Source organism: Lithohypha guttulata (genome assembly GCF_036872675.1).
Source record: "Lithohypha guttulata strain CCFEE 5908 chromosome Unknown scaffold_3, whole genome shotgun sequence".
In the NCBI taxonomy this organism is placed as follows: Eukaryota; Fungi; Ascomycota; class Eurotiomycetes; order Chaetothyriales; family Trichomeriaceae; genus Lithohypha; species Lithohypha guttulata.
The window spans coordinates 2263224-2288970 of record NW_027042752.1 but is presented as its reverse complement, the minus strand read 5'-3'; the positions used below and the strand labels follow the sequence as shown (position 1 = coordinate 2288970).

The 25747-nt window shown below is 49.1% G+C and overlaps 11 protein-coding genes across 11 annotated transcripts; 2 read left to right on the top strand and 9 right to left on the bottom strand.

Annotated features, from left to right (window-relative positions):
- Positions 1-144: 144 nt before the first annotated feature.
- LTR64_004615 (uncharacterized protein) lies at positions 145-1383 on the bottom strand (the record flags this gene model as incomplete). The annotated part of the gene is made up of 2 exons (XM_064898960.1): positions 145-1065; positions 1117-1383. 2 exons carry the CDS (start codon positions 1381-1383, stop codon positions 145-147), a joined length of 1188 nt encoding a protein of 395 aa, XP_064754917.1.
- A 3432-nt stretch (positions 1384-4815) lies between these two features.
- On the bottom strand, positions 4816-5526 carry LTR64_004614 (uncharacterized protein; the record flags this gene model as incomplete). The annotated part of the gene is made up of 1 exon (XM_064898959.1): positions 4816-5526. The coding sequence occupies one exon, from the start codon at positions 5524-5526 to the stop codon at positions 4816-4818; it is 711 nt and encodes a 236-aa protein (XP_064754916.1).
- A 914-nt stretch (positions 5527-6440) lies between these two features.
- Positions 6441-6995, bottom strand: LTR64_004613 (uncharacterized protein; the record flags this gene model as incomplete). The annotated part of the gene is made up of 1 exon (XM_064898958.1): positions 6441-6995. The coding sequence occupies one exon, from the start codon at positions 6993-6995 to the stop codon at positions 6441-6443; it is 555 nt and encodes a 184-aa protein (XP_064754915.1).
- An 805-nt stretch (positions 6996-7800) lies between these two features.
- Positions 7801-8922, bottom strand: SPS19 (peroxisomal 2 4-dienoyl-CoA reductase sps19; the record flags this gene model as incomplete). Its single annotated transcript, XM_064898957.1, has 3 exons — positions 7801-8428; positions 8501-8759; positions 8868-8922. The coding sequence occupies 3 exons, from the start codon at positions 8920-8922 to the stop codon at positions 7801-7803; spliced, it is 942 nt and encodes a 313-aa protein (XP_064754914.1).
- An 825-nt stretch (positions 8923-9747) lies between these two features.
- On the top strand, positions 9748-10524 carry LTR64_004611 (uncharacterized protein; the record flags this gene model as incomplete). Its single annotated transcript, XM_064898956.1, has 2 exons — positions 9748-9810; positions 9964-10524. 2 exons carry the CDS (start codon positions 9748-9750, stop codon positions 10522-10524), a joined length of 624 nt encoding a protein of 207 aa, XP_064754913.1.
- A 983-nt stretch (positions 10525-11507) lies between these two features.
- On the bottom strand, positions 11508-14891 carry FAR11 (Factor arrest protein 11; the record flags this gene model as incomplete). Its single annotated transcript, XM_064898955.1, has 2 exons — positions 11508-12064; positions 12125-14891. The coding sequence occupies 2 exons, from the start codon at positions 14889-14891 to the stop codon at positions 11508-11510; spliced, it is 3324 nt and encodes a 1107-aa protein (XP_064754912.1).
- Positions 14892-15711: 820 nt separating this feature from the next.
- Positions 15712-16804, bottom strand: LTR64_004609 (uncharacterized protein; the record flags this gene model as incomplete). Its single annotated transcript, XM_064898954.1, has 2 exons — positions 15712-15785; positions 15841-16804. 2 exons carry the CDS (start codon positions 16802-16804, stop codon positions 15712-15714), a joined length of 1038 nt encoding a protein of 345 aa, XP_064754911.1.
- Positions 16805-19014: 2210 nt separating this feature from the next.
- On the bottom strand, positions 19015-19853 carry DPM1 (dolichol-P-mannose synthesis; the record flags this gene model as incomplete). The annotated part of the gene is made up of 2 exons (XM_064898953.1): positions 19015-19650; positions 19716-19853. The coding sequence occupies 2 exons, from the start codon at positions 19851-19853 to the stop codon at positions 19015-19017; spliced, it is 774 nt and encodes a 257-aa protein (XP_064754910.1).
- A 1601-nt stretch (positions 19854-21454) lies between these two features.
- Positions 21455-22445, top strand: LTR64_004607 (uncharacterized protein; the record flags this gene model as incomplete). The annotated part of the gene is made up of 2 exons (XM_064898952.1): positions 21455-21571; positions 21615-22445. 2 exons carry the CDS (start codon positions 21455-21457, stop codon positions 22443-22445), a joined length of 948 nt encoding a protein of 315 aa, XP_064754909.1.
- Positions 22446-22521: 76 nt separating this feature from the next.
- Positions 22522-22848, bottom strand: LTR64_004606 (uncharacterized protein; the record flags this gene model as incomplete). Its single annotated transcript, XM_064898951.1, has 2 exons — positions 22522-22677; positions 22732-22848. 2 exons carry the CDS (start codon positions 22846-22848, stop codon positions 22522-22524), a joined length of 273 nt encoding a protein of 90 aa, XP_064754908.1.
- A 434-nt stretch (positions 22849-23282) lies between these two features.
- LTR64_004605 (uncharacterized protein) lies at positions 23283-25265 on the bottom strand (the record flags this gene model as incomplete). Its single annotated transcript, XM_064898950.1, has 1 exon — positions 23283-25265. One exon carries the CDS (start codon positions 25263-25265, stop codon positions 23283-23285), a length of 1983 nt encoding a protein of 660 aa, XP_064754907.1.
- Positions 25266-25747: the final 482 nt, after the last annotated feature.

Here is a 25747-nt window from a genome sequence, read left to right as displayed (position 1 = left end):
ATGTATGACAGGTGCAACCAAGACAAGTGAAACTTCAGCGCCGTTGCTGTTGTTGCTCTATCTGTTGTGCTACGCAATGTGGTTCTTACATGTCTTCGATACTACCGTACCACTACCACCAGACGCACTAACACTTTGTGAATGTCAATGCTTCTCGTCATCCAGTGGATGAACAGCTTCAACTTCCACATCGTATGTTCCTCCCAATTCTTGATACCTCGGAGCATTTTCATATTGTGGCAATGGCTCTTCCTTCTCTTCCTCTATAATCACGGTTTCGCGCTCAGATCTCACCGGACCTCTTCGACCATGGCGATAGGCTTTGAACCAGATCAGTATTATGGCCTGGCCAACTAGCATGCCGACTGCGCTAGCGACTAGACCACCGATTATGCCTAGCAGGGCAGGAACAATAAAGAATCGGAGTGTCTGGTGGAGCATGTGACTTGCTCGGTGATATCTGTGGCCGCCATGGTGACGATGATGGGCGTGGTGTCCGTGATGTGGGTGTGGCTTTTCGCCGTCAGAGGGAGGTGAATATCGCAAGAGCCCGGAAGGGCCACTCTTGCTGCCGCCACTGCATCCTTTGACCCATTCGTGTACTTTGTTGGCCTTCTCTTTTGTAGCTTCTAACATCGAGCGCATTCTGGACGCGACAATGGCTTGTAGTCTGCAAAGTGGCCACGATGTAGCGCCTTCGCATGCCTCGGCACCCGGCGTTTCTCGGAAAGGCACTTGCTCTGTATTCACAATAACCAGGTCGTTGTTGGGTGTTTGAATGAGCTTTAGAGATATCGTGTTGACCTTGACTGGCATACCACTGAGCCCAAAGACAGTGAACTCGATCGGAATGAGGTTTACGTCGTCCTTGTGAGGAGAGGGAATGGCAGGCATTAGCTCCAGAGCGAAGTTGAGATGCAAGTCGTTGGTCTGATCGTCATCGTCGGCTCGGAATTGGTGGGCTGTGATCACTTTTGACTTCCGACCTTCGTGGGCTTTGTTGAAAGGAAGAAGAGTTTGACCATTGAGGTTGAGGGACTGGTCATGTGTATCGAATTCGAGATGCTGTTCTAGTTAGCATTGCCTGGAATGTCTTACACCAGAGGCCTAACTCACGATATAGCTGTCTGCCGGTTCATCAGCCCACTCGACGTATTCTCCTTCTTCGTTCTGGCCCTTCGACACAGCATAAGGGCAGTTAGGACATTCAAGGTCTATCGCCGTTGTTCTTTGTTGCAGTAAATGGTGGATGAATTCCTTGACGTGTTCGGGTGGCCCTCCTCGAAATCTTGCGTCCTTGAAGTCGCCTGAGACGTGGGGAGGGATTAGGAATGCTGAGGTCGCCGCTGCAAGGCCTGCGACCAGTGCAGTTGAGAGATACATGGTAGTTTAGTGGTCCGGATCAGCCGGCTAGGTGTTATCAGCGTTTCCTACTCAGATATTTGGTGGAAATTTAGCAGAAACAAGACAAAAGGAAATTGCGAACGAGGTCGAACGGAATTGCAACGAGAGAGAGTCATGACAAGCAGGAAGAGACAAAAACTGCCAGTATAACGTGAGGCAGGAGTTGTGTAGATAGCATAATCGGCAAGCCAATAATCCGCATGTCCGCTCGCTTACGTATCGTGCCTCCCCTTGCTACTAAAGAAAGCAATCGCGTACTCGCGTGCAGATATTTCCTGAGTTGCCTTGTTTGGATTTTCTCTTATGGAGGCATTCTGGTGAATTGACCGTAGGAGGCCGCAACCGTGCATGGAGATACGGCAAGCACCTCATTCATGGTCAGTCGGCAATGTGCTACTGGCCTCAAACCCTACTGACGTATCTGCCTACTTGGCACGGCCAAGCTTTGCCCACTAGCTCAAGCTTGGCTTTTCGCTCCTCTCCAGCAGACTGCATTCAGTCGCTCGTATGAGGATGTCCATTCTGTTCTGAGACTCGAATGCACCAGACTGCACCCGGACAAATAGTACCTGCTGCTTACTTATGGCCTCTCCCTGCTGAATGGAATACCAACTCTATGAAATCTGATTCGATATCAGAACACTATCGAAACATGGAACCGTACTACGGCATCACGTTCCCCCTCCGGCAAGGGACGAGGCGATAATCTGCGAGACCGTCTGCCAATTCAGAGACAGCTTCTTCAGCAAAAGTGACAGGGGAACAGTGTCCAGCATGAGCAGTTAGCTGGGTGTGATTGGAGAAGACAATTCCACAGCCCAGACATTCTGGTATAGACCGATATTGTCTGCTTGATTTCTTCCCTGCGTGGTAAAAGTCGTCTTCAAAGTATAGAGGCCGATATCTCTCGTGGCTTTCGTACTTCTCCCACGAAGTCACGACGCAGCCTAAGCGAGTCGCATAGCTTGGTCCCCACTTGCCTGGTCTCCACATACCTCGTCCCAATCCTAGCGCGGACCAATTGTTTGAGACCGGTGCGAGAGGCTGGCCCGATATGTCATCGTAACCTTCGAAATCTTCATCAAAGGCAGACGTCCGGTAGAAGAGCTGGGAGGTGCGCATTCCTTCTCCCCACTCCTGCTTAGCGGACCACTTCTACCGCCCCTGCTGCTGTGGAGGCCCCACCTCTTTCTTGATGATGCTGTTGAGGATTGTGATCTTGCTTGGGTCGTTACCACACCGAACCATTTTCTCAAGTAAGAGACTTGAGAGGTCTGTAATTTCTAACGTATCAGGCTGTGTCGAGGAATATTTCTTAGAACACCAGACAACCCGCTCTGTCTGCAAGGTGTACTTTCGGTCAACTCCCAAAGATCTCATTGCTGAAAAGAGGTTTTCCACAGCACTTGCGATAGCTGGGCTCTCAGAAATAGCATCCTTGAAGTCTGGCTGGACTTTGACTGTGATGTGCTGAAGATCGTGCAGCTTCTCGAGAAAGGTTGCAAAAGATTCCAGGTTGTGGAGAAGTCGAGCTACCCTTCTGCTATGGCGGTGATACCTCTCAAACTCGATCGTGAGTCTTTGCAGCCGCATGTACCATAGCTCTCGAGGTCCCAGCTTGAACTCACCGAAAGACTCTTGCCAAGGTTTCAAGGAAGCGTGAAGTATGCCTTCTTTGAGTCGAGACCGTGGTTTGCTACTTCCACATCGTCCACACTTATTGTCACCCACAACCAGTGGAACATCATGTCTGATCACTGGCAGGTAAGGAGCAGCCTCAGCCCATGTCTGTCGACAAAGCACTAGCCATTTCCACTTTTCAGTACGTCCTCGTTCTGACTGATGAATGTGTTTCTTGTCGCAGCGCTCGAGTTTGCCCCAGCTGAATCGACAATCAGGTCGGGTGGCCAGGAAGTAGATTTTGTTACGGATCTCGGGGGCCAACCGAAAGAAGCTGGTTGGCGAGGTATTATCCTGAGCAACGGCGAAGTGGACCATATTAGGTGGTTGCGCTATTGTTTGATCCGACTGGAGAATTGGTGCAGGGTTCGTGCATGGTCCGCACGAGCACGCCGAATCGTCGAAGCCGAGGAGCAGCCGCATGACAGTAGATAGGAAGTTTAAGAATGCTGAGATTGCTCGAAGGCTTGCCTCAAATTCAAAAATTTTCTTAAGTTGAGGGTTGTAACTCAACTGCGATCGAAGGTGTATGCACTGAATTGACAAGAAGTTAGGTTGGAAGGTTTCTCGTCACGGTTGTTGTTATTTATGCTAGAAGTGACAACGAGTAAACACATCGTCCCGCGTTGTTAAGGCAGAGACTTCGTCTTGTAGTGTTAGCTACATCTTGACTCGTTGAAAAGTGTTGTTTCCTCGTGAAGTATACGTTGCCCGTCGCTCGTCCTGTTTTCCGTCAGTCCTTGACAGTTTTTGGTCACCCACATACTGATGTATGGCCATGCAGGTACAGAGAGCCTGAATGTGACGCACTCACAAGAGACAACATAGCTGAATGACCACGAGAGAGCCTACCCAGGTCCAAGTCGTATCTCACTTCCGCACCTCTACGCATGGTGTCGGCCAGGTCCAACGTTAGTGGTCTAGCCTTCAATGACAGAGACTCTAGGAGTCAGCATTGCTACAGTCCACAACTGAGTATTGCAGGTGAGCTGGTCCACAGTTCAGGTTTACAGTGATGATGCCAACGCTTTCAAGACAGGCACGAAGGAGCTCGACCGCCGAGGCTGATTCGCTCTTGTCAGTATGAAACGTGTAAAATGGCCGTCAGCCTCGCTGAACAAATGGACCATGAGAGGCAAATATTGTATATCACAACTGCTCGTAAATTCACCAGCACAAAACATCAGCTCAAGGTTGTGTATATTGCAAGCTATCTACTGAGCAATTGACCGAAGCATCCTTTGAAATTCGCAAATCACCTTAGCTGCGACTGATCAATGTTATGCAAATATGCCACTGGTCACAATGCTGTCGTGTAGAGCTCAGATAGTGTACGGAAGTCTGTTCGAACCACTGACAGGCACCAGTAGCTGGCTTCAAGTTCTTCGCACAGAGCCCAGGCACATACAGACACCAAACACGTTGCATACGAGGGCCTCACGTCGTGGTACCATAAGAATATAAATGTCGCTCAAACTGATGGATATTGATGCATAGCTGAAGGAAATAGGCTATCGCTGATGCGTCCAAATAGCCATGACCACGAAAAGCTCACACCTCCTGTGTCAATATCTGATCCATTCTGCTCAGACGCCAGTACAAGTCACAACAATTACACCCACATGTCAAGCCGCTCGAAGATCCTCTACTTTTAGCCAGCACACTGGCTCCACTTAAGCCTGCCTAATCGTCGTGTTCAAGTCAAGCATACCCGAATCTCATGTGAGGGCGTCAGGACTTCGCTGGAGTTACACCGTCCCTTTCCATTTTCTCCAGCTTGTTGTGAGAAAATTTTTCTGTTGCGATGTGTTTCAAAGACACACTAAACCCTGTCATGGCCCTGGCCATCTCGTGCAACGCACGGGCTGTGACCAGCAATACGGTGATGTACTCAGCTGCCACTTTTGCTGCTCCAGGCTGTCCTAAACCTTTAGGTAACATGGGCTGTTTCACTTCAGCGAGTACTTGATCCATGGTCTTCTCGCTGGTTCGCCTCAGCACTGTGACCACTTGTTCTGCGAAATCTGCTAGGTAGCGCTGATATTCTAACAGGTAGGTTGAAACTCCCTTGATGAACGGGATGCACACAGCAACGATTTCGTTGTTCGGAAGCATGGGGTTTGTTGTAAGATTAATAGCTTTGTTCAAGCAGTCTTCCGGTTGCGTCACTTGAGAAGTGCGTACAGCCCCAAGCAGCTCGTCCAATAAACTCAAGGTCTTACGCCAATCATCGAGATTGGGGTCCTGTTCTTTAGTACTTTCCAGATAATCATGTGTCCGCTTGGCAAGAGACTGGAGGGTTCTTGACCGCAGCCACAACCCTCGCACGTTCTCTTTGGCATGGCCAATTAGGGCATTTTCACTGGGCGTGATGAAATCCGCGGAAGGGGGGAGCTTCCTGCTCTCAATGGGATCCGGGGAAGAAGGCCGTTTTCTGCTCATGGTTGAGTTCGTGAAAGGAGGTTATCTCGAGTCCAATTGGTATCAGTAAAAGGTTTCTGTGAACAGATTAGGAATGGTATGTATATGGACGTGATAAGTTATTTCAACATCCAAGCAACAGCAGCTCGGCTGAAGATTCTTATACAGCTTCAGGCTTTACTCGTTTGCCACGTGAGGCATGCCAGTCGTTGGGAGCAGGTCATTGACTCCAGTACTTGAGTCAATATAGTGTGATTCATCATCGTGAAGAAACCATTGAGGTATGGACCAGTCACCGCGAACGGGACAATTGATCGGCCAGTCGAGAACGAATTGAGGACGTCGAGACTATCTCACAACGAAGACTGCTCGGACTCATATCGAGGTAAACAGGTTATCTCGTTGGCACTATCGGAGATAGACAAGAACCGAAACAGTGTGCCAGCAGGTTTTAACTACAGAAAACAGTCTCGCAGCTGCACGTTCAACCACAGCGGAAGAAGTTACAAGCCTTCGCGAACTGCCTGCAAAAGACACTATGGCGCATCGATGATACGAAAGCATACTAGGAGCGACAGATAATGGGATCAACATTACAACGATACAAATCGTATAGTTTGGAAACGAAATTTTAGCTCAAGATGATGTTATTGAAATGTATATAAAGCTATCTAGATAATCAAGAAACGAACCAATAATAACCAGCTCCATGCTCGACAGAGCTCAAAATTGCGGAATATGGGCGTGGTTCCCAGCGTCTAAATGGTCGTGTAAGAATAGAAGAGCAGAACTTAAATGTTGTTACACAGTTCTCGTGAAAGTTGAAGCCAGAAAGCTGGTGTTGACAAGCAAATCGGACGAGCCATTAGCTCAGAGTTAGGGTCGGTATAGACGTTGGTGAATCTCGATATGTTCGCCCATAAATTTGAGCCATCTTACGCTTTCGAAGATCCGCACTTAGCTTCAAGTTTCGCCCAGAGCGCATCAAGTAGCTTCCGGATGTCAGCCATATATCGTATACCCTGGAGCAAATTGACTGAGTGTAGGTCGACATGGTCCGGCAGTTCGCCAATGACAATTTTATGATCCTTCCCGACCATCTGCCGTAATTGCCGACGTTGATTCACACTGGGACCTTTTTTTTGTCCGTCGAAAACGCCTCCCAAACCATTGACGTATTCTCTCATCTCCTTAGTGTATGGAATTGTGACTGCCAAGCTTCTATCGTGCTTCGCCTTTAAGTCACCGAAAACCCCATCGGTGACAGTACCTTGATTGACAGCGAAGACGTCCTCAGTCTGGTTTCTAAGGTCTCTCAAGGCATGGAAGACATCGCCCAGTTTTTCAACCAAGACTGCAAGGTTGCTCAGGCTGCTATTGAGCTCCGTGTCATCCTTGTCATCTACTTTGTCAAGATGATAGTTGACAAGGAAACTTGCGGTGGAGTTCACACGCCATAATTCTAGGTTGGTATTCTGTGTGGTGGTCATGTTGGTAAAGTTCCGTATCTGTAAATCGATGCAACTCTTGTCGGTAGTTGAATCTCTTGAAGTGGTTACTAAATGCGAGTTTATCTGGGCAGTTTCTGATATACAGCTTCAACGAGAAGTCTCAGTCCATACCTTCTTATATACCTGGAAGACGACATCGTCGTTTGGCCCCTCGACCCAAGTCATCGCAAGAACACACGGCTGGTTGAATCGACAGCAAATCTAGATTAGTTTCTGACAGAAGCAGCAACAAGATACTCGTAGTCAAGACAAGCCAGGACCACGAAATTTCCAAACAGAAAAGGTCCTTCATGTTTCGAAGGAGGAATGCAAACTGAATGCATGAGTCGAATTGCTGCTAGGGCACAAGGTCGTGCTAATAACCACGAACCGAGGAGAGTTGTGTGTGCCATAACACGCACGGTGATGTGACTAAAGGCATGTCTCCAGTGTAAGTTGTAGTGCTAGCGTAGTAGGACAAACATTCAGATGACTCGTTAGGGTTGCGCAACGGCTAAGCTGTGTTTGAAAAAGAAGGGGGTTGGACAAACTTCAGGTAACACGAGTATTTCTTTGCTGAGCTGTTGGTAAGCTTGTCGTGCTCGAACGACACTGCTTAGACCTGCGAGAGTCGTAGGCTGTGTGTGTGGTGCTTGTCTGCTTCGATATCAGTTTGATCACATATGCAAGCCTGTCAAGAATTAAAGTGGGGATGAACAGGGAGGAAAGCAGTTGGGTTGCAAGTATTCACCAACGCCGGTCAGAACTCCATATCTCTGCCAGAATCTGTTAAATTGAAGTAGGGTCACAATTTACTCCCACTCTTCTGCTTCTTCATCCCACCTACTCCCTCCACACTTCCACCTTCCAGCAGGAAATCTGGATATGGAAAGTCACGTCCTGTCGAGGTTGTCCTCCAAGCACCACCGTCGACGACGAGAACCTCGCCGTTAACATAGTTCGCCGCGTCACTGAACAGATAGACAGTGGCGTCTGCAATATCTTTCACCTTACCCATTCTCCCGCTAGGAATGACCTTCCAAGGATTTGTGCCTTCTTTGGCTTTCTTCGCAAGACGATCCATACCTTCAGTGCCACCTATTGGGCCCGGTGAGATGACATTACTTGTGATGCCTAATGGACCATACTCGATGCAGACCTGTGATGAGAGTGCATCGACGCCAGCTTTAGCAGCCACGGCATGGGTTTGTAATACTGTTCCGCCATAGTGTAGTGTTGCGGAAATGAAGATTATTCGGCCAGACGGTACAGTGGACTCCCCAGTCGGATGCTCTTTTGCTGCCTTGACTAGCTCTGGTAAGCAAGCTTTGGCACAGTTGTAGGAGCCGATCAGGTCGATATCGATGACAGTCTTGAACGCGTTCGAGGAGAGTTGGGACATTGGCGCGAGGAAGTTACCTGCTGCACCAGCGCTGTCATACTGTTAGCATGACTTCCTGGTGTATACTGGGAATAAATGCTTTTTTTCCATAGACTCTTCTTACATGCAGAAATCGATCCTTCCAAGCTCTTTGACACAAGTGTCAACGGCCTTTTGCACACTTTCCATACTCCGCACATCGCATGCGCCTATGCCAATGACTTTTGCTCCCTCTCGTGCTGTAGCAATATCTTTGGCCATGCCCTCTGTCTTCTCGACGTTGCGACCGACGATGCAGGCATTCGCGCCTAGGTGAACCAGAGCTCGAACTTGGCCTGAACATATGCTGCCATTTCCGCCGGTGCAAAAGACGACTTTGTCCTCTGTAGATATAAATTAGCAACAGCATGGACGCAAATCGTGCAGACGAGTCTCAGGCCGCGCTACCACGACCAATTCCAGCATGAAGAAGCACAAGAAGGTCGTCATACTGAATATGCCATCTTTAAAGATGCTGCTCACGTATTCTGATGGGTCTTGAGGCATTGTACGAGGTGTACCAGTCCAGGACTGGCGAGAAATCACGCTGTTAAAGTGCTTTCTCTGGTTGCGGAATGAGGAGATGTTGGGTTCCTGACTTAGAGTGGTATACGCAGGTAAGGCAGCTTTGGAATTGAACACTGGAAGAGCTGAAATGAGTCGAGGAACTTTATGCAATAGATTGTTCACGACCTGCGGCCGTAAGAGTGCCATGGACGTCTGCAGTTGTTCAATAAGTTCAAATCAGGTTACCGCAAGGGCCGCCATAAGAGATCAACCGCAAAGAGCCGAGGCACGAGGCCGTACTGTGAAGACAGGCATACAGGCCGGCCGATGAAGGACCTTGAATACATTGAGCAGTATGGTTGCAACGGACGAAGACTGACAAGCTCTGGGAGTGGTAGAACACGCTCATAGAGCTTATTGCAATCTTTGAAAGAGGCAGGAACGACTGATAGTGAGCATGAGCCGCACGATATAACTTTATGTCTCGCCGTACACAGTCGCAGCCAATAAATTCGTCCACAATGACCACCAATGACATAACGTGAAGCAAGCCCGGAGGTGTCGCGTCTAGTGGCCGTTTGAGCGATCGCAGGCATACCCTCTGGTGACATCGATCATTCAATATAGTGAAGGTGACCACCTTGTCACACAACCCGGCGTTATATTCGTCGGCAAGCTCCATTCGAGTTGCAGCTTCTTCCCGTAGCGACAACTTCCGCAACCCTTTCAACAGTCCTCGAAGTTTAGCAAGCTCGATCGAGCGCCACATATAGAAGGAGACCTCCATCCATCCCCACCTCCAGGCGTGGTATATACAGAGACAAGATGGGAGTGTGTCCTATCACTCTCACAAAGTTCGTGGGAACTTTCTCACTCGGTCTGTTGACTGTAAGTCTTCACTTGTGTTCTACAGAGATTGCCGTCTATGCCAGCGATGGTTGTGGGAATGCGCTCGCTATCGAATCGTTATGCTCGTCTCCACCATCAGCACCATCCATCGTCGTTGGCATGTCTCCGTAACTATACTAACCCACCTCCCAGGGCACATCCTACACCCTCGCAACTGTAGCACTCCCCACCCTCGCTCTCCTCCCCTCCGCCTCAACCGCCAGCCGCACCCTCAACGCCCTCCAAACCTCGACAACCCGCACCTGCCTCACTCTCGCCTCCATCTCCTCCCTGTCCCTAGTCACCGCATTCACCCTCGCCTCAAGACGCAACAAGCACCCTTACCTCCTATGGACAGCGCTCGTCAGCTTCCTCGGCGGCCAAGGCGTTGAATGGTGGTTCAATGGCTTCGAGCGTTTCCCCACTTTCACCAGCCGAAGGACGGCGAAGAACCAGCAGAGCTCGGCTTCTTTGGAAGAGAGCATGACGAGAGGAAGGAAAACAAATGGTATGGCGGATAGTGAGTATGTTAGTGTAAATGCAAGAGAGTCGAGCAGTGGGAGTGAGGATGCTGCTGGTCAGTTGGACGATGTGAATGGGGAGAAGGTCGAGATGGAGATGGCGAGGGAGCGAAGGGTGCAGTTCGTGAGGACTGCGGTGTCCGGTGTTGCGTTCATGATGGGTGTTGTGGGTGTGTGGGGTGATGGTGCTTGAGCGATTCGAATTGTGGTGAGAGCTGGTGGTATACCCGAGAGGACAAGTGATTGCCCTTCCATGGCGAATATCACATCAATGTCAGCGAGATATCTCAATCTTTCCAAAAAGCTATATGTGGAACGACGGAAACGAATCAAGAATTTAGCACGAAGAGACGCAACACTGTCAAAATTTTGAGAAGGCATCGTGTCAGTCCTCAGTTGGTCAATCTCAGTACCTGATATTTTGGAGTTTACGTTTTCTGCTCATCCATAGCCATACTTAGCAAGCAATGTAACAAGCTATCAATATCTATTTCCGTAGCACTCGGTCGCTGATGCTGTCTATGTTCGCTGAACTGCAAAGAGTACATCTCAAGTCCCTCTCCTTTTCTGCTGAGCAATATCAATCATTTCGCCAAAATCTTCCTCGTCATCATCAGAGTCTTCCACAAGCTCATCAGTCGCCCACGAGAAATCATCAGTCTCTTTCGTCTCCGTCCTAATCCGTGCCCTGCCTTCTTCAGTATTATCCTCTGGATGACTATAGTCAGCTGCAAAGAGCTCGTTGAGCTCTTCGTGCAGATGCTTTGGATGCTGGTGTGCATAATCAGCACTGCGACTGCGGGTATGCCGAGGCCTGGAAGTAGGAGACGAAACTGGCCCCGGACCAGTGCTTCTATCACTTGTATTTCTTGGTGTCATAGGTGTCATGCGGAATAATGGATTGCTGAGCAATGCGGATCGAGCATCTTGAATGCTTGCGATGGTTGGCGCCGAATCTGAGCGTTGGTTTGGACGAGGTCGTGCAGAAGAAGAGGAGCCTGTAACGTCTTGTGACTTCGCATTACCCTCAGATCGACGCCGTGGTTGTCTCTCATCGCATCCTTGTACGATGCTATCAGTTTCACGACACTCGCCTGTATTAAATTCGAGCTGGTGTCCTATCCTATGCTCCGTCGACTTCACTCGCCTCAATTTGAGAAGCGGGTCTTGGTTATACTACTGCCAAGCAGGCATATTGCTGCCCAGCCCGGGCCCTCCTTGCGCAATACCCATTGGTCCAAACTCTGAGTTTGGTGACTCAGCAGCCCATCGTGCAGAATGCATTCCGAAATCCTGTCCACGATTTTGGCCCGGAACAGGTGTGGGTGGTTGTTGTGTACCATTAACACCACTTACCACCTCGTTGTTGAGCCCAGGCGCCTCTTCACCGAAACCGACATCCTCGCCCTCCCCTCGGAATCTCATCTCCGCTAGACCCCAGCCAACAGCATCTAATTCGCGCTTGAAGAAGTCTCTCTCCTCGTCGTTGACTTCCTGACCAGCTTCCTCATCTGTGGCTTTCGAATCTTCACCAGGTTTCCTGTTACGCTGTGATTTGAGTTTCATCATGTCTCCGTATTGTCTTTTCATCCACCAGAAGGTCAAACCTCTTAGACCCCATTCGAGCGGCACAGCTTCGTCGTAGTCGCCGCCCTGGCCGTCTGCTCCCGGACCACCCATTCCTGCTCCAGGAGCTGCATCATGTAGGCCGGCGAGCCACTCATCACGTAATTCTGGTCGACAATGCAAATATATAGCTGTAATGACTCGCATGTTGCTTTGTCTCCACTTACGGCCACAGTAAGGGACTTGTGATTTGAACAGCTTAAGGACATACAACCGAAGCGTCGGTTCTGGAACACGGAGAATCCGACGAAGAATCTGAGCAGATTTAAAGGAGACGAGAAGGAGAACTCGATGAGCTTTGCCACGTGTCACTTTCTGAAGAATGCGAAGGAGGGATATACTGGTGTGAAAATGCCGCGTACTGAAACTGTCAACTGGCAATGGATTTGCTGGAAAGTCAGTCAGTGGATTGCCTAGCTCGTCAACGAGTGGTTGTGGAGATGCAGTAGGTGCATTCTGGTCAATGGGAGTGCTGATGGTGATTGAACCTTGCTCCCCCTTTTGTGCTTGATTTGATTCAGCACCATCAGAAGCTGAAGTTGAGGAGCGACGGTGTCTCTGGATTGGTGGTGGAACAGCATCATCGTCTGATCCTTCGTGGTCCGAATGATGACTTGGCGATGTTGGAGATAGTGGTGGACGATCCGAATGAAGCTGACAGTAGCGCCAGAAAGACAGGTCGTCACGATCGTAGCGAAAAGAGACTAGCTCTTCTAAATTCTGATGTGCAAAGTATTTGAGCGTCAACTGGATGTAATTAGAATCAAGCAGAAGCTGTGTGATGTATTCGAATTTGAGTATGTGGCTGATCTTGAACCACTTCAGCATCAAGAACAAACACGCGGATATAGCCTTCTGGCTGACTTCACGTGTTCTGATGTTGTCAAGGTCATCTAGTGTCATTTCGCTTGGCCGTGGCGGTGAAGGTGGATTCGGTATCGTGTTTGGAGCGTTGTTCAGGTTGCTGGTTGATTTACTTCGATGTAGTGCCCCTTGCAAGTTTTGCGTTTCCTGCAGTTGAGTGTTGCGAACAGAAATGTCCTGCACGTTGGTGAGCATGACCTTCATCATCACGATGATCAGCGATTGCAAATCTGGCAAAGCCTTATGGAAGTACTCTTCGACCACGTCCATGCGATCTTGCAGATCCACGTCCTGAGCTCTATCTCCATTCGCAACTTCTTTCTTCGAGTCGTGCTTCCTTTGAGCTTCATCTTTACTTTGCGAAGACCAACCACGATCGTAGCGCATAAATTCATCCCGTTCTTTCCACAATTGTTTCATTGCTCGCGTCATCCGCATTCGGCTAGCGAAAAGTTCTCCTGCCTCCAGAATGGAAGCTGGTATATCACTGCCCTCCCACTTCCGGCCAACCGTCGCATCCTGGTGTTGCGCACCTCCACGCCCACCAATACTGTTACTGTCACTGTCGAGAGGAGGATAGAGGAACGGGAAGTTCTGGTTGGTTTGGTAGTTCTGCTTCTTGCCTCCTTTGCCTCCAGGACCAGCTGGTGAAGGTGGAGGAGATGGTGCGGGCGTGGCGATATGTACAGGCTGGTGCATGATTGACCCGCTCGGCTGTCCTTGTTTGTGAAAAGCATCGAAGGTTTCAATCTTGGCTGCATGATGAGGAAGTGGAGGAAGAATCGTTCTTTGGTCATTTTCAAGAGGAATCAACGGAAGAGGAGGATTGTATGCAGGATACTTGGATGTGATCTCTTGGCGAAAGAGATGGTAGTCCAACGGCGATGCTGTTAGGATAGGCTTGCATGCGTCTGCTGAGAATCGATCGGCTCGAGGCTGTAAGTCGTTCTTCAACCGTTCTATACAATCTTTTGTATCCCCAAATGCTAGCAAGATAGATTTCCAAAGTAATTGTACTGCATGCATTAAGGGTATATTGTAAGTTTCGTCCCATCTTAGTCGAGATACTGTGCGTGTAAGGAATACGAGGAAGTCTGGTCGTCGGTTGAGGAGATGTCGTCGAATTGCACGACCTGCTTCATGATCAATCCGGGAGCGTGCCGACTCGACAATCATGTAGAAGCAGGAAAGGCATAGGGAGATTTCACAATATTGTGCATCATCAAAAAGACCTTCGTATGCATCCTCACCATCCTGCTTTGCTCCAGCATCCGCAAAGGGTCGTTCGAGAGCCTTCCTCAAGTTGTCATAGAGAGGAACTGTGACACCTGTAGTAATAACCAGATCGACATTCTTGTGCATCCATTCAATCTGCACCAAATTTCCAATTGGCTTGTCGTCCGTCTTATCGTCAGGAGATTGATCAGTACCTGCAGTCAATTTCCACACTCCGCATAGGACGAACAGCAAAGAAGCTACAGCTCTCTGACGCTCCGAAATATCGTCACTTTTTATTCGAGGGCCAACATGTTCAATGAAATCTGTCTGCTGGGCTCGCTCTGCGTCAAGCCAAGTGATATCTTTGCGTTTGAGCACAGTCCGGGCGTAGGACTGCCAGCTGTCCTCGAAACTCTCCTGGGCCGTGAGCAGATAATCTCTGTCCTGATCGGGGGCGGTGTAATGGAACCACTCGTCAATCTCTATAGCAAATTCTTGGGCATCCTGATACTGATACGCGAATGCTTTAGCCTCAGGTTTAGGAAAATGTCGAACCAGTTGTCTGAGCTGTGGCAGACTCAGCGAATCTGTGGGATCTTCAGGCTGAGTCGGCGGGGCTGGCGGAGGTTGTGAAGGAGGTGGTGGAGGAGGCGTCGATGTCTCACGTCTCAGACCTGGCCTTGTCGGTACTGCAGGTTTAGCAGGAGAAGGTGGGTTTCCAGATGTAGTCAGTGCGCTCAGAGGCCGTGTATCGCCAGGTGATTTGATTGTAGTGCCAGCATCAACCTCGTCCGCTTTCAATAGCAGCTCCTGGACCGGTTGTCTATCGTCCTGTGTTGGTTGGGTTTCCATTGCTCTAGGTCACGTGTAAATCCAGTAAATCCATTATTGCAATACAGGAACATTTATTGAGCCATTGTTAGTGGTTGATGATTATCGCGCATTCTAAATCCGGAGTGTTCATGCTAGGATCATTTTGTACGTGGTTGCTGTACATCAAGGTCGTCAAGACGGCAAGCGCAACTCGCCAAGCTAAAGATTGCACATGATATCGCCTCGACTGGCCATACTACGGCGCTATTGAAACACTACTTGTGCAGAGTAACAGTATCAGCGTCATTTCCACTTTCCGATCACTCAGCAACCGTGCTACAACATTAATTGTATGCTGACAGCACGCACGGCATATTGACTGCAAGAACACATTCGCGCCAATCAAAGGAGCTCTCAATCATTATCGTTGCCGAAAAAGTCTGAGACAAGCTTTAGAAGGGCCGCAGGTCACGATTACACGAGTCTTCGACAGCATCGTGAGCAAATAAGTGGTCGAGACATGACTAGCGTTTATAATTCATCAACATCAGTCAGAAGGCACTGATGGACTCGAGATAGGTTCGATTGAGATTGAAGTCGAAATTAAACATACGAGATCGGAGCTTGTTCGACCTCTCATCCCGAGCACGAAGAAGAATAGCAAGGTGAGATCTGTCAGGTCGATGTGTGACTTTCGGCGTCTAGCTAGTAGCGAGCGCGCCGGCGATCAAGCTCTGGTTAATCGATGTCGTAGCAAACAGCAGCTTCGAGAGATTCAACCACACAGCATAGTCAGCGAACCGCCTTGAGGAAGGGGCATTGCTTGAGCTCGAGTTTGTGAGATGACTTGGCATCGCTGCTAGTTAGCCTGAAGAGTGCCTCGGATAATCTCAACGACATCTTCAAGACACTGTCGCCCTTGTTTGAGTACACCTAACGCTGATCAGTAACTAGTAGTACATGCCAGAATAGCAAAGGGACGACGTACCACTCAGTGCCATCATCGCATGGGGCATACCATCATAGACACGCATGTCTGTCTGCACTCCTGCCTTACGGAGTAATTCACCGTATGCTAGACCTTCGGTAGACAGCATATCCTGACCAGCAATAGCGATCCAAGTCTTTGGTAACTGAGACAGGAGCTCAGTTGGTGCGTACAGAGGAGACAATTGCCAATCTCGCTGTTGTGGTGGGTTGGAAATGTACAGGTCGCGAAACCAGGTCATTCTGGGTGCAGTCAAACCCGGCGCATGTGGGTACGATGACCACAACGTCTCCAGAGTAGCCGTGTTGTCAGTGACAGGTACAACGAGCACTTGCAGCATGATCGGTATCGAGAGTTGGGCTGCTAACAGGGCACCCACAGTGGCAAGGTTACCACCAGCGCTAGCTCCCCCAATCACGATCTTTGTTCTGTCGATGCCTAACTCTTGCACACCACGATCACTGCTCACCCATTTCAATGTCTCCATCACATCGTCAATCGCAGCAGGATAAGGGTGTTCCGGTGCTAATCTGTAGTCTACATTCAGAACAACGCAGTCCGCTTTCTTGCAGATCAAAGAACATAGATCGTTGTCAGAATCGATGTTGCCACCCACGAACCCGCCTCCATGAAGCCAAATGACCACAGGTCTCCTGCTTGTGGTCGTACTAGTCGCAGGACTGAACGCCCGAATGGTAAAGTCCGAGTCTATTCGAATATCTTGCACCTTTCCGACCGGAGTGAGGGGCGAGCCGGAGTACGGCCAGGTAAAACGAGTTCGAACGTGTGGACTCCAAGGCTCTAGCTGTTCGGGTCGAACGTATTGGACATATCGGTCGTGAAAAGTGACATATTCTGGGTCAAGAAGGGGCCGTATAGATGGGTGTATTGGCTGATATACCACTCGTTCAGTCAGAGTTGTATTGATGGCTGGAACTGCTTCAACCTCGTTCATTGGCGGCATCGTGGGCGGCTGACTATCTCGTCTTTGATCGCCTTGTCTCTCCCTCTCCCTCCATCCGCCACAAACTCGGCGGAAAATTTGCAACATACGTACTTGCCTTGACACAGAATTAGACCTGCGTCATCGCAACGTGCTATGATTGCCTTGTATATATTGTTGAAGTCCCAACTACAAGTGAGGATTGACGAGCGATACTCGGGTAGCAATCAAATTAGCGTCGTACATTGTGAATCTCAAGGTGAAATGAGTGTTAACATCGTAGTATATGGTAAGTGATAGCAAAGGCACGTTTTCGGACTCAAGGACTTATGAGCATCAGCGGTTATCACGGACCCCTTTCAACGTCTTAGCAGGGCCGCACGAAAGAAAACCTAGAAGAGAATATCACTACCGTAAATTCATCAAGTACTGTAGTACAATCAACAGCATCATTGGTGTTGGGAGATCGGTGCTGCATGACGCTAGCACATAGAAAGTCCCACCATTGCAACGGCAAACCCACGTTTATGGTTTTGCTGCGATCCACATACCTTGCTCGAGACCCTATGGAAGCCTGGGCATCGACCTTCGCAGATTCGACCAGGTCTGTCGGACGATGTTTTGGAATATATTTCAAGGATCTTCACACTATCTACCACAATTGTGACATGGGAAATTCAAGTTCTTCCAATATTGCCGAAAGGTGATACTTCGGTCAGCAAAAATTTCTCTTCTGGCCACAGTCTGACCTCGGCTTCCTCCTTTCTTTCCCGTGCGGCTTGTGTAAAAGCTTCGCAATTAGAACCGCAGATGCAGAGATCGGCACTGGATATGTAATTACTACTAAGCGGGCCATGCTGAGACGTCGGTTAATTCTCCTGCGCTAGTCGAACTTACCACATTCATGGATACTTTGCCGTCCCGATTACCTGGTAAGAAGGCTAACGTACCCTGGGGAAAGTTGCACCCTGACGTTCCAGTGGTCACCATATCCATGGCGCAAAAGATAGTCAGTCTGGGCAGCAGACTTTCGAGCAGCTTCGCGTCGAATCGGAGGACTGTAATTTTCGAGGATCGACGGCTTCGGAAATACCAATGACATTTCGAGACCAGTTCTAGATGCCTCCAAGCTGAAGCTCTACGATATATTCACCTCGGAGCATTGCCAATCAAAAAAACCAGAAAAATTGAGGTCCCGAGAACTTGGCATGCTTTCTGAGATCGAACTTAGGTTACATTGCTTACTTCCGTCCATCTCCTCAACGTTTCGAAGAAGGATCCGGATGTTTATGTTCATCAATTCACCCACAGCGAAGAGGCAAAGTAGCCAGGATGGACCATTGTACTCAACCGCAATAACACAATGCCTAGCTAGGTACTGTCAACAAATCTAGGGCACGACCCATGGGACAGGATCGTGCTCGTTCGACATCGAGCCGAAAAACATTCGAGACTACTATACGGAAAAATGTTCGACTCGTAGTGACCTGTTTCTTCGAGTCCGACGATATTGGGCGCCATGCTGGTCGATAAGAGAACCTGACCCGTGCATTCCTGCGTCCTCAATGGTTTCTTCGGAGCTCATGCTTGGAGCCAGCCATCCTTTCCAGACTCACAACAGAGTAGTTCAAGCCAAGTACTTTCGACGGAGCTGATTTTCACAACCGCCCCCATCGGAACAACGATCATTACCGTACCAGGCAGGTAGGCACTATCAGGGAACCCAAGAAGATCGACAGGAACATGACTCGCCTATAGTTACCAGATTAGCGGGACGAGAATGGGCGATCGCAGAACTCTACCAAACGAGTAGGTACATGGTTTCGCTAAATACAGGTTGCATGAACTGCCACAGTTTTGGGATCTTGCAGTACACGCTAATGTGAAGAAGGTAACCCGCAGCAAGTTTAAGTGAAGTTCGGGACATGAAGCGAAATTCGTCTCGTAGCTGGCTCGTCTCGAGGATTGATTCGGGGAAGAAGAAAAGACCACATGGACCATTTCGGATCTCTGCTGTTGCGTACTTCCTGCGCCTTGACCAGGGGTCCTATCATCAAACCAGCTCGCGCATTGTTGCTCCAACATGATTGTCCTGACCCGGCACCGGAATGCAATCCGCAATAGCCGTTGTATATAAAGTACCTGCAGATTGCATTTCCGAGGGAAATGCAGACACGAGAGATGCTCGCAATCTGAGAACTAAATCTGGCTCTCGACGTAGCACCGAACTCTTATACCTTGGACCACAATCCAATCAATCCCTTCAAATATTCCACAATCTCTTCACCACCAAGCTTGCTCTCGCCGTAGACTCGATCTACAAATGTGATCGGACACTCCTCGACATGAAGTCCCATGGCCTTTGCACGGGCCATCAGCTCCATCTGGAACGTGAAACCCTTGCTCTCTGTCGCTTCAATGACCTTGATCACAGCCTCCTTCTTGTACAGTCTGAAGCTGCCCGTCAGATCACTGACCCCTGGCGCCAACAGGAAATCTGCAAGAATGTTTGCGCCCTGACTCGTCAACTTTCTCTTCGCGTCCCAGCCGTATACACCACCAATCATTTTCTGATCCAGACCTTTGGGCTTGTAACTTCTGTATCTTGTGCCTGTGACGATATCGCATCCCGTCGCGGACTGTAATTTTATGAAATCTTTAATAAACTTGGGATGATGCGAGAAATCAGCGTCCATGATTATCACAAAGTTTCCTGTCACAAATTGTAGACCGTGAACATATGCCGTTCCCAAACCAAGCTTGCCCGCCCGTGGCTTGAGGATTATACGGTTCGCGCCGAAGGATTTCTGTATTTCTTTTGCGCGTTCGAGGGTGCCGTCAGGACTTGCGTCGTCTACTACTATGATCTGTGAAAGGCAGGGATGTGAGTCTAGAGCACTTCTTGTTTAGTAGGACAATATGGTGTACTGACCTCCCAGTCTAGATCTTCTGCTGTGAATGAGTCGTAGAGCATTTGCACCAGTACTGGCAGGTTCTGGCGCTCATTGTAAGTGGGCAATATTACAGAGTATTTGTTCTTCTGTGGTTGTTGTGCTTTGGCTTTGGCCATGGTGTCCGCGAAAAGATGTATGCGACGATGTGGTAGGGTCTGCGATCGTATCTGTTTCGAATGTAGGCTCAGACACTGTACGCGACAACTTGTCTGAGGCTCGCAGGTAATTTCAGGGGCGCTCAAATGAAAAGCATGTGCATTTCTGGGGCTGCACTGCGACTTCGAGAAGCCCCGTACTTGACCCCATATCAGTCTTGGCAGTGCATTGCGCTCGTCCTGTCCTTCTTTCCACTCAGCCTCTCTTTACTTCACTGCATCGCCGTCTTGCTTTTGGTCCTGCACCTGAATCAACTATGTACTGATGTAACGGTCATAGTCCTAGTACTGTATGCTTCGAAGGTACCAAAGAGCAACAACCCCACTGGAGGCTCACGCCCAACACCTTGTTGTAGCATTCTTCTGCGCTCCGTGCTTGATCTGGGTTTACTGGCTCCTTTCGTCCAGGTATATCATTGACTCTTATTGCTGGATGCTTCTGCAACCGGACGATTGACCCATGACTACTATACATATGTACATAGCGCTACTGAACGAGGAAGAGGTGCCTACAGTGTTCCAGACCTAGCATTCAGGCGTCCAGCTCAGCTAAACTATTAAGGCTTTTTTCAGCTGAGTGGTCAATCACGAGCTTGTTGCAGAAACAGACGTCTCAATATGGTAGGTGCAGCTTAATTTGTATCCAACGTCAGAGTCGGTGTTCTCCTTCAACTACCTGTCAACATGATCTGGCATAGTCTAGTCCAGACTCTACGCTCTGGGTTGCCTGTCTGGTTCGACAGACGTCTCTCTTGTTTTTGCAATAGCTTGCTGCAATCGTCAAAGAAGTAGATGCAGCAATAACGTCTACAACAAACAGCGTCACCCCGGCGTTCGAAAGATACAGGGCAGAACCCCGTGCCCAAGCTTTCGCATATTATAACCTTTCTGGTCACAGTAGCAGCTGATTAGACTTCGAAGACGTCTCCTCAGCTTTACGAATCAAGATAGATCTGCAGCATCGATATCAAGTAGCTTAATAATCGTTGATGGCTTCCGGCAATGCTAACTACCGCAGACCTGAAGCTCGCGGAATCTCAATTCAGACATCTGTCCTTTCTCGTTCTCGCTAGTCATACATCTACTGGTACCGGTTCTGACACCGTGACAGATCTACGTGTAGACAATCCTTTCTACTAAACTGGCTAGATGATGATCGTCAACTGAGCGGAACTGGTTTGTAATCTGCTATTGACACTCTGTTACCATCTACCTGCTTTCAGGACCTCGACTGTATTGTAGAGCGGAACCTTGAGTCCAAATGATGGCGATTGATAAAATGAAAGTACGATGAGCCAGGCCTACTAAATAAGCTTTCTCCTACTTCCCCAGATGCAGTGTCACAACCAGCTTTCTGGAGAAAGCTTCGACCATGCAGGCAGAAGATGGTCTTTACCATTATTGAGAGGGCAAAACTCTAATCCACCTGTGAACTACTAGGCGTACCTTCGATGAGGTATAAAACCGAAGGCTACCCTCATTTATGGCAAGCACAGTGCTGACGGCCATGCCACCACTTTCACTCGACCGTCTCAACATCGACTTGCCAAAGCACGACCACAATGGCAGCTGGCAGTTCTGTCTTGATTACTTCCAATAATCTCCTCATCTGCAACGCATGTGGTACACAGTTTCCGGTGGAGGAGAGACAGGCCAAGGAAGAATGCAAGATCTGCGATGTACGATGAGGGAGTATACTAAGAATTACTTGTCAACTAACAGCTCCAGGACCCTCGCCAATTCGTACCTCCTGAAGGTCAAACTTTCACCACTCTTGCAACTCTACGACAAAACCACAAAAACATCTGGTGGCAGGACAAGCGCCATCCCCATATCTGGTCTGTCCGCACCGAGCCCAAATTCGCAATTAGCAATCGGGCAGAACTCATTCAAACACCTTATGGCAACGTCCTAATGGATCTCATTCCCTTTCTCGATCAGGAAACCATCGACAAAATCCTGGATCTCGGCGGTCTCGAGGCGATCGTCATTTCCCATCCTCACTACTACTCAACCTGGGCAGACTGGTCTCGAACGTTCAAGTGCCCCATCTACGTTGGAGCACCCGACAAGGAATGGTTAGAACGCCTCGACACGCCAGATGCAGAGATCAGATTCCTCACTGAGCTCAGCACTCCCATCCTACCGCGCGGCAAAGACATTGGCATGAACGCGATCGTGACAGGAGGTCATTTCCCTGGTTCCCTGCTACTGCACTACGAAGACGTTCTCTTTATAGCTGATACCATCTTCGCTGTGCCGTCGGCGACTGACCCTGTTCCAGGCCGACCGGGCAAAATCAGTTTCAGCTTTTGGTACTCCGTGCCAAACCGCATTCCACTAGATCCCGACGAGATGCTGCGTATCTGGCGGATTGTGAAGAACTTAGACTTCCAGACAGCTATAGGTGCATTCGAAGGAATGGACATCTACACTATGGACAATGAGAAAGGAAGAACGGGTGGCGTCAAGGGACGGATCTTGGAGAGTTGCAGGATTACGACGAAGGCTATGGGTTGGAAGGAGCATGCGATCTTTAGTGAGAGCTCATAGGGTCAAAACGACTGAAATTTCAACATACACACCCTTTTTTACATGCATCGGCCGAGATTCTACAGTGCAATCACCCTCACTTCTTCACACTATCCTTCACACCCTGCACAAAACTCTTATCAATACTTCCCCCCGTCTCACCAGCTTCACCATCCAGATTATCCAGCTGACTTCCGGTTTTCTTTTCCTCTTTGCCTTCACTACCACTACCACCTGTGGACACTGACGATTTCTGCCGGATGTAAGTACATAGTATCCTAGAAGTTTGGCGATAGATAGAGCCTACCTGATTCGATTCTGTCTCTGCAACCCGCTGACGACCACCTGTAGACTCGCCAGTCTGGTTCTGTGCTGGTGCTTGGTCGCCTGTGCCTAGGTCTTGTTGGCCGGTCATGGATGCCATGCTTGCTTTAGTATGCTGTGGTGATGTTCGTGCCTTGTCTGTTGTTCAAGATATTTGGTACTTTGTATCACTTCCAGCTCAAAGATAATCGATGATTAGATAAAGACTTCACGCAGTACGAAGACATGTACGTTATAGTAGCATGCGTCACATCTTACGTGAAGTGGTACAGAGCGGATGGCTTTTCCGAAGGCATATCCGGTGAATCCATGTCAGGAGCTGACTGTTAATGCAGTACGAGAAAGTGGTAGGAAACATGTTGCTACAAAATACAGAAATTACGGACACATCTCACGCTTGTGGTGTGCGAGAACATCCAGATTCGACGAGGAAGTGAATTTCTTTCTTGGTCATCGAGCAAAATCTGCTGCCATTACTATGTACTCAGGTAACTTGATTAAATCATTTTGCGAATTCGCGAGGCTGTACAGAAACTAATCTTCATCGCTATCCCACTCATCTTCTCTATCTTCGAGTGCCAGCCTGATGAATCGTTGTATTCCCTGTTCAGCGTTATTGCCTTGTCCGGGAGCGGCTCGAACTTGAGGGGCCGCTGCTGCGTCGTTCCCGTTGCCAGGTATGTGAGCTCGAAGTTGCGCAGGCTGAACCGCTAGTGCTGGCACTGCATGTGCCGGTGCTCTTCTTTGAGCATTACCTCCTCGTCCACGATGACCGCCTCGTTGCTGGTGTGCAGGTGGGTTTGGCGCAGGTGGAGGAGCTCGCGGTGGGGGCTGTAATTCGATTAGTCGGGGAGCACCATTTCGTGCAAAGTTGACGAGCTCGATATGCGGCCGATTTGGTCTTCGTTGATCTGGAGCTGGTTCTTCGTCGTCGGTATCGTCATCCCACGCTGCGGGCGCATCTCCACCAAATGCACCAAAGTTCTCTGCTGGTAAGTCTTCCTCTTCATCATCCAAGTCATCGTCTTCTAGGTCTTCTGCCTGCCAGGGTGCTGCGGCACCTCCAGCAAAGCCTATACCCACATCAGCACCGTCTCCACCTTCCAGCTCCCAAAGTCTCATGTAACACGTGCTCTTGAGTTCATTGAAGTGTCTATAAGGATTATCCGGCATTAGATATGCGCTGCAAAGATAGCAGAAATGAGTTTTGCACTTGAAGCAGATCATGTGGTTGCAGCCATAAGTTTTCTGGGCTGGTGCATTGCAGGTTGGACAAGGTGTGCTGAAGCGCTGCATGTACTCAAGGGACGCCTTTTCTTCCTCGTTGAGTTCTGCTTGTCGGCGAGGATTGCACCTTGCCAATTCGCCATGCCAGCCCTTCTTACAGACGGAACAAAAGGCAAAGTTGCAGTCCTCGCATACAGCCAGACGCTCTGACATAGGAATATCTTCGGGATCGGCTTTCTTTCTCTTGGTAGGCTTCTCTTCGATTTCAGATTCGTAGTCAGAAGCTGTGCCGTCGTGAAGAGGATCGTCGGATTTAGGGTGGCGCTTGGATTTTGCAGCTCCCTGACACCATTGTCTAGGGCAATAGATTGTGTTCTTGTCAGCTTCCAACTTCTTCTTTCTCTTCAATCTCACATATCGCTGAACCAGCTCCTGGTCGATCGGTATCTGCAGTAATTCGCTAGGATTGAGCGTCCGGTCGACTTTGCGTTTCTTCCCAGGAGAGACTTCCACAACTATATCCTTGCCACAACCTGGGTCGAGACATTTTACATTGTCCACATCGCCTTCTGTGATACAATTGTTGAAGAAATCTTGTAGGCATGCGACGCAAAAGACGTGACCACACAGCAGCATTCTGTGACATATCTTGCCCTTCTTTGGCTCCAGACAGATACCACATTCAAAAGTCTCGTTCTCGAATTGCTCGCGCTTCCGCTTCAGGTCGTGATCTAGCAGAATCAATTTGAGGTCGCTTGCCAGTTCAAACCTATGTTCAGGGTTATCTGCAAGCCCGAAGGCCTTCTCCGCCTCTTGCTGTACATAGTCAATAAAAGTGTAAACGACTTGATCTTGACCACAATCCTTCCACAACTCTGCGCAGCGAGCCTGTATATCAGTGATCGTCTTTTGAGGTAGCCAAAGAGGTTGCGCATGGACTTTCACATCCGGCGGTCTTTGTTGAGGATAGCCATCTGGTAACGATATGTCAAGCTTCAGTGGTGGCAAATGAGACAGTTGATGCACATCGACGTTGAGCACTGCAGCAAGTGGTGTAGCAGCAGGCTGTTTAAGCCCACCCTCATTTCCGGACGAATCTGTACCGGGAGGCGTTAACACATCCAGTGGCGCAGAGGTGGTCGAAGATTGGAAGTAGATCTTGAGTGGCTTCTCAGGCGCTACAGGAACATCGAGCGTAGCATGAAACGGTCGCGCTTGGTCGATGACCAGCTCGGGGAAGATTGCGGCAATAGTAGATAGTTCGATCGCTCGTTCGTCGTCCTCATCCATCTTTCTGCACAGGGAGTTGATGTTATCTGTGGTCCAGCATACTGTAATAAAGTTCCGTGGATTCACGGAAGCAGAATTACACCAGATATGGAATCAGTAAATCTTGATTCTAGAAAACAAAAGACTTGCGAAGCAGACAGACTCTTCTGGCCTGCGACAATCCGAGGTTTTGTCGTCCGTCCTTTTCTGCAAGCGACGAACACCATCGAGCCAGCGTCTGACTACAACTCAGGCAACATTACTTTTTCGTGTCAGCGTCATCAGGCACGAATCGCGCTATGGACGCGCTAGTTCTGTCAAAAGAGAACGCGATTTGCTGGTTCGGAGTTTGATCGTTCTCCTTGGACAAGCTCTGACATGTCAGGCACTGCAGGTGAACTCCTATCTCAGGTCAACTACAACCTTTGGATGCGCTCTAAAATTTGCGAGCTATTTGACGAGACAGTGACTAAATTGCAGACAGTTTTCCACGAATTATATTT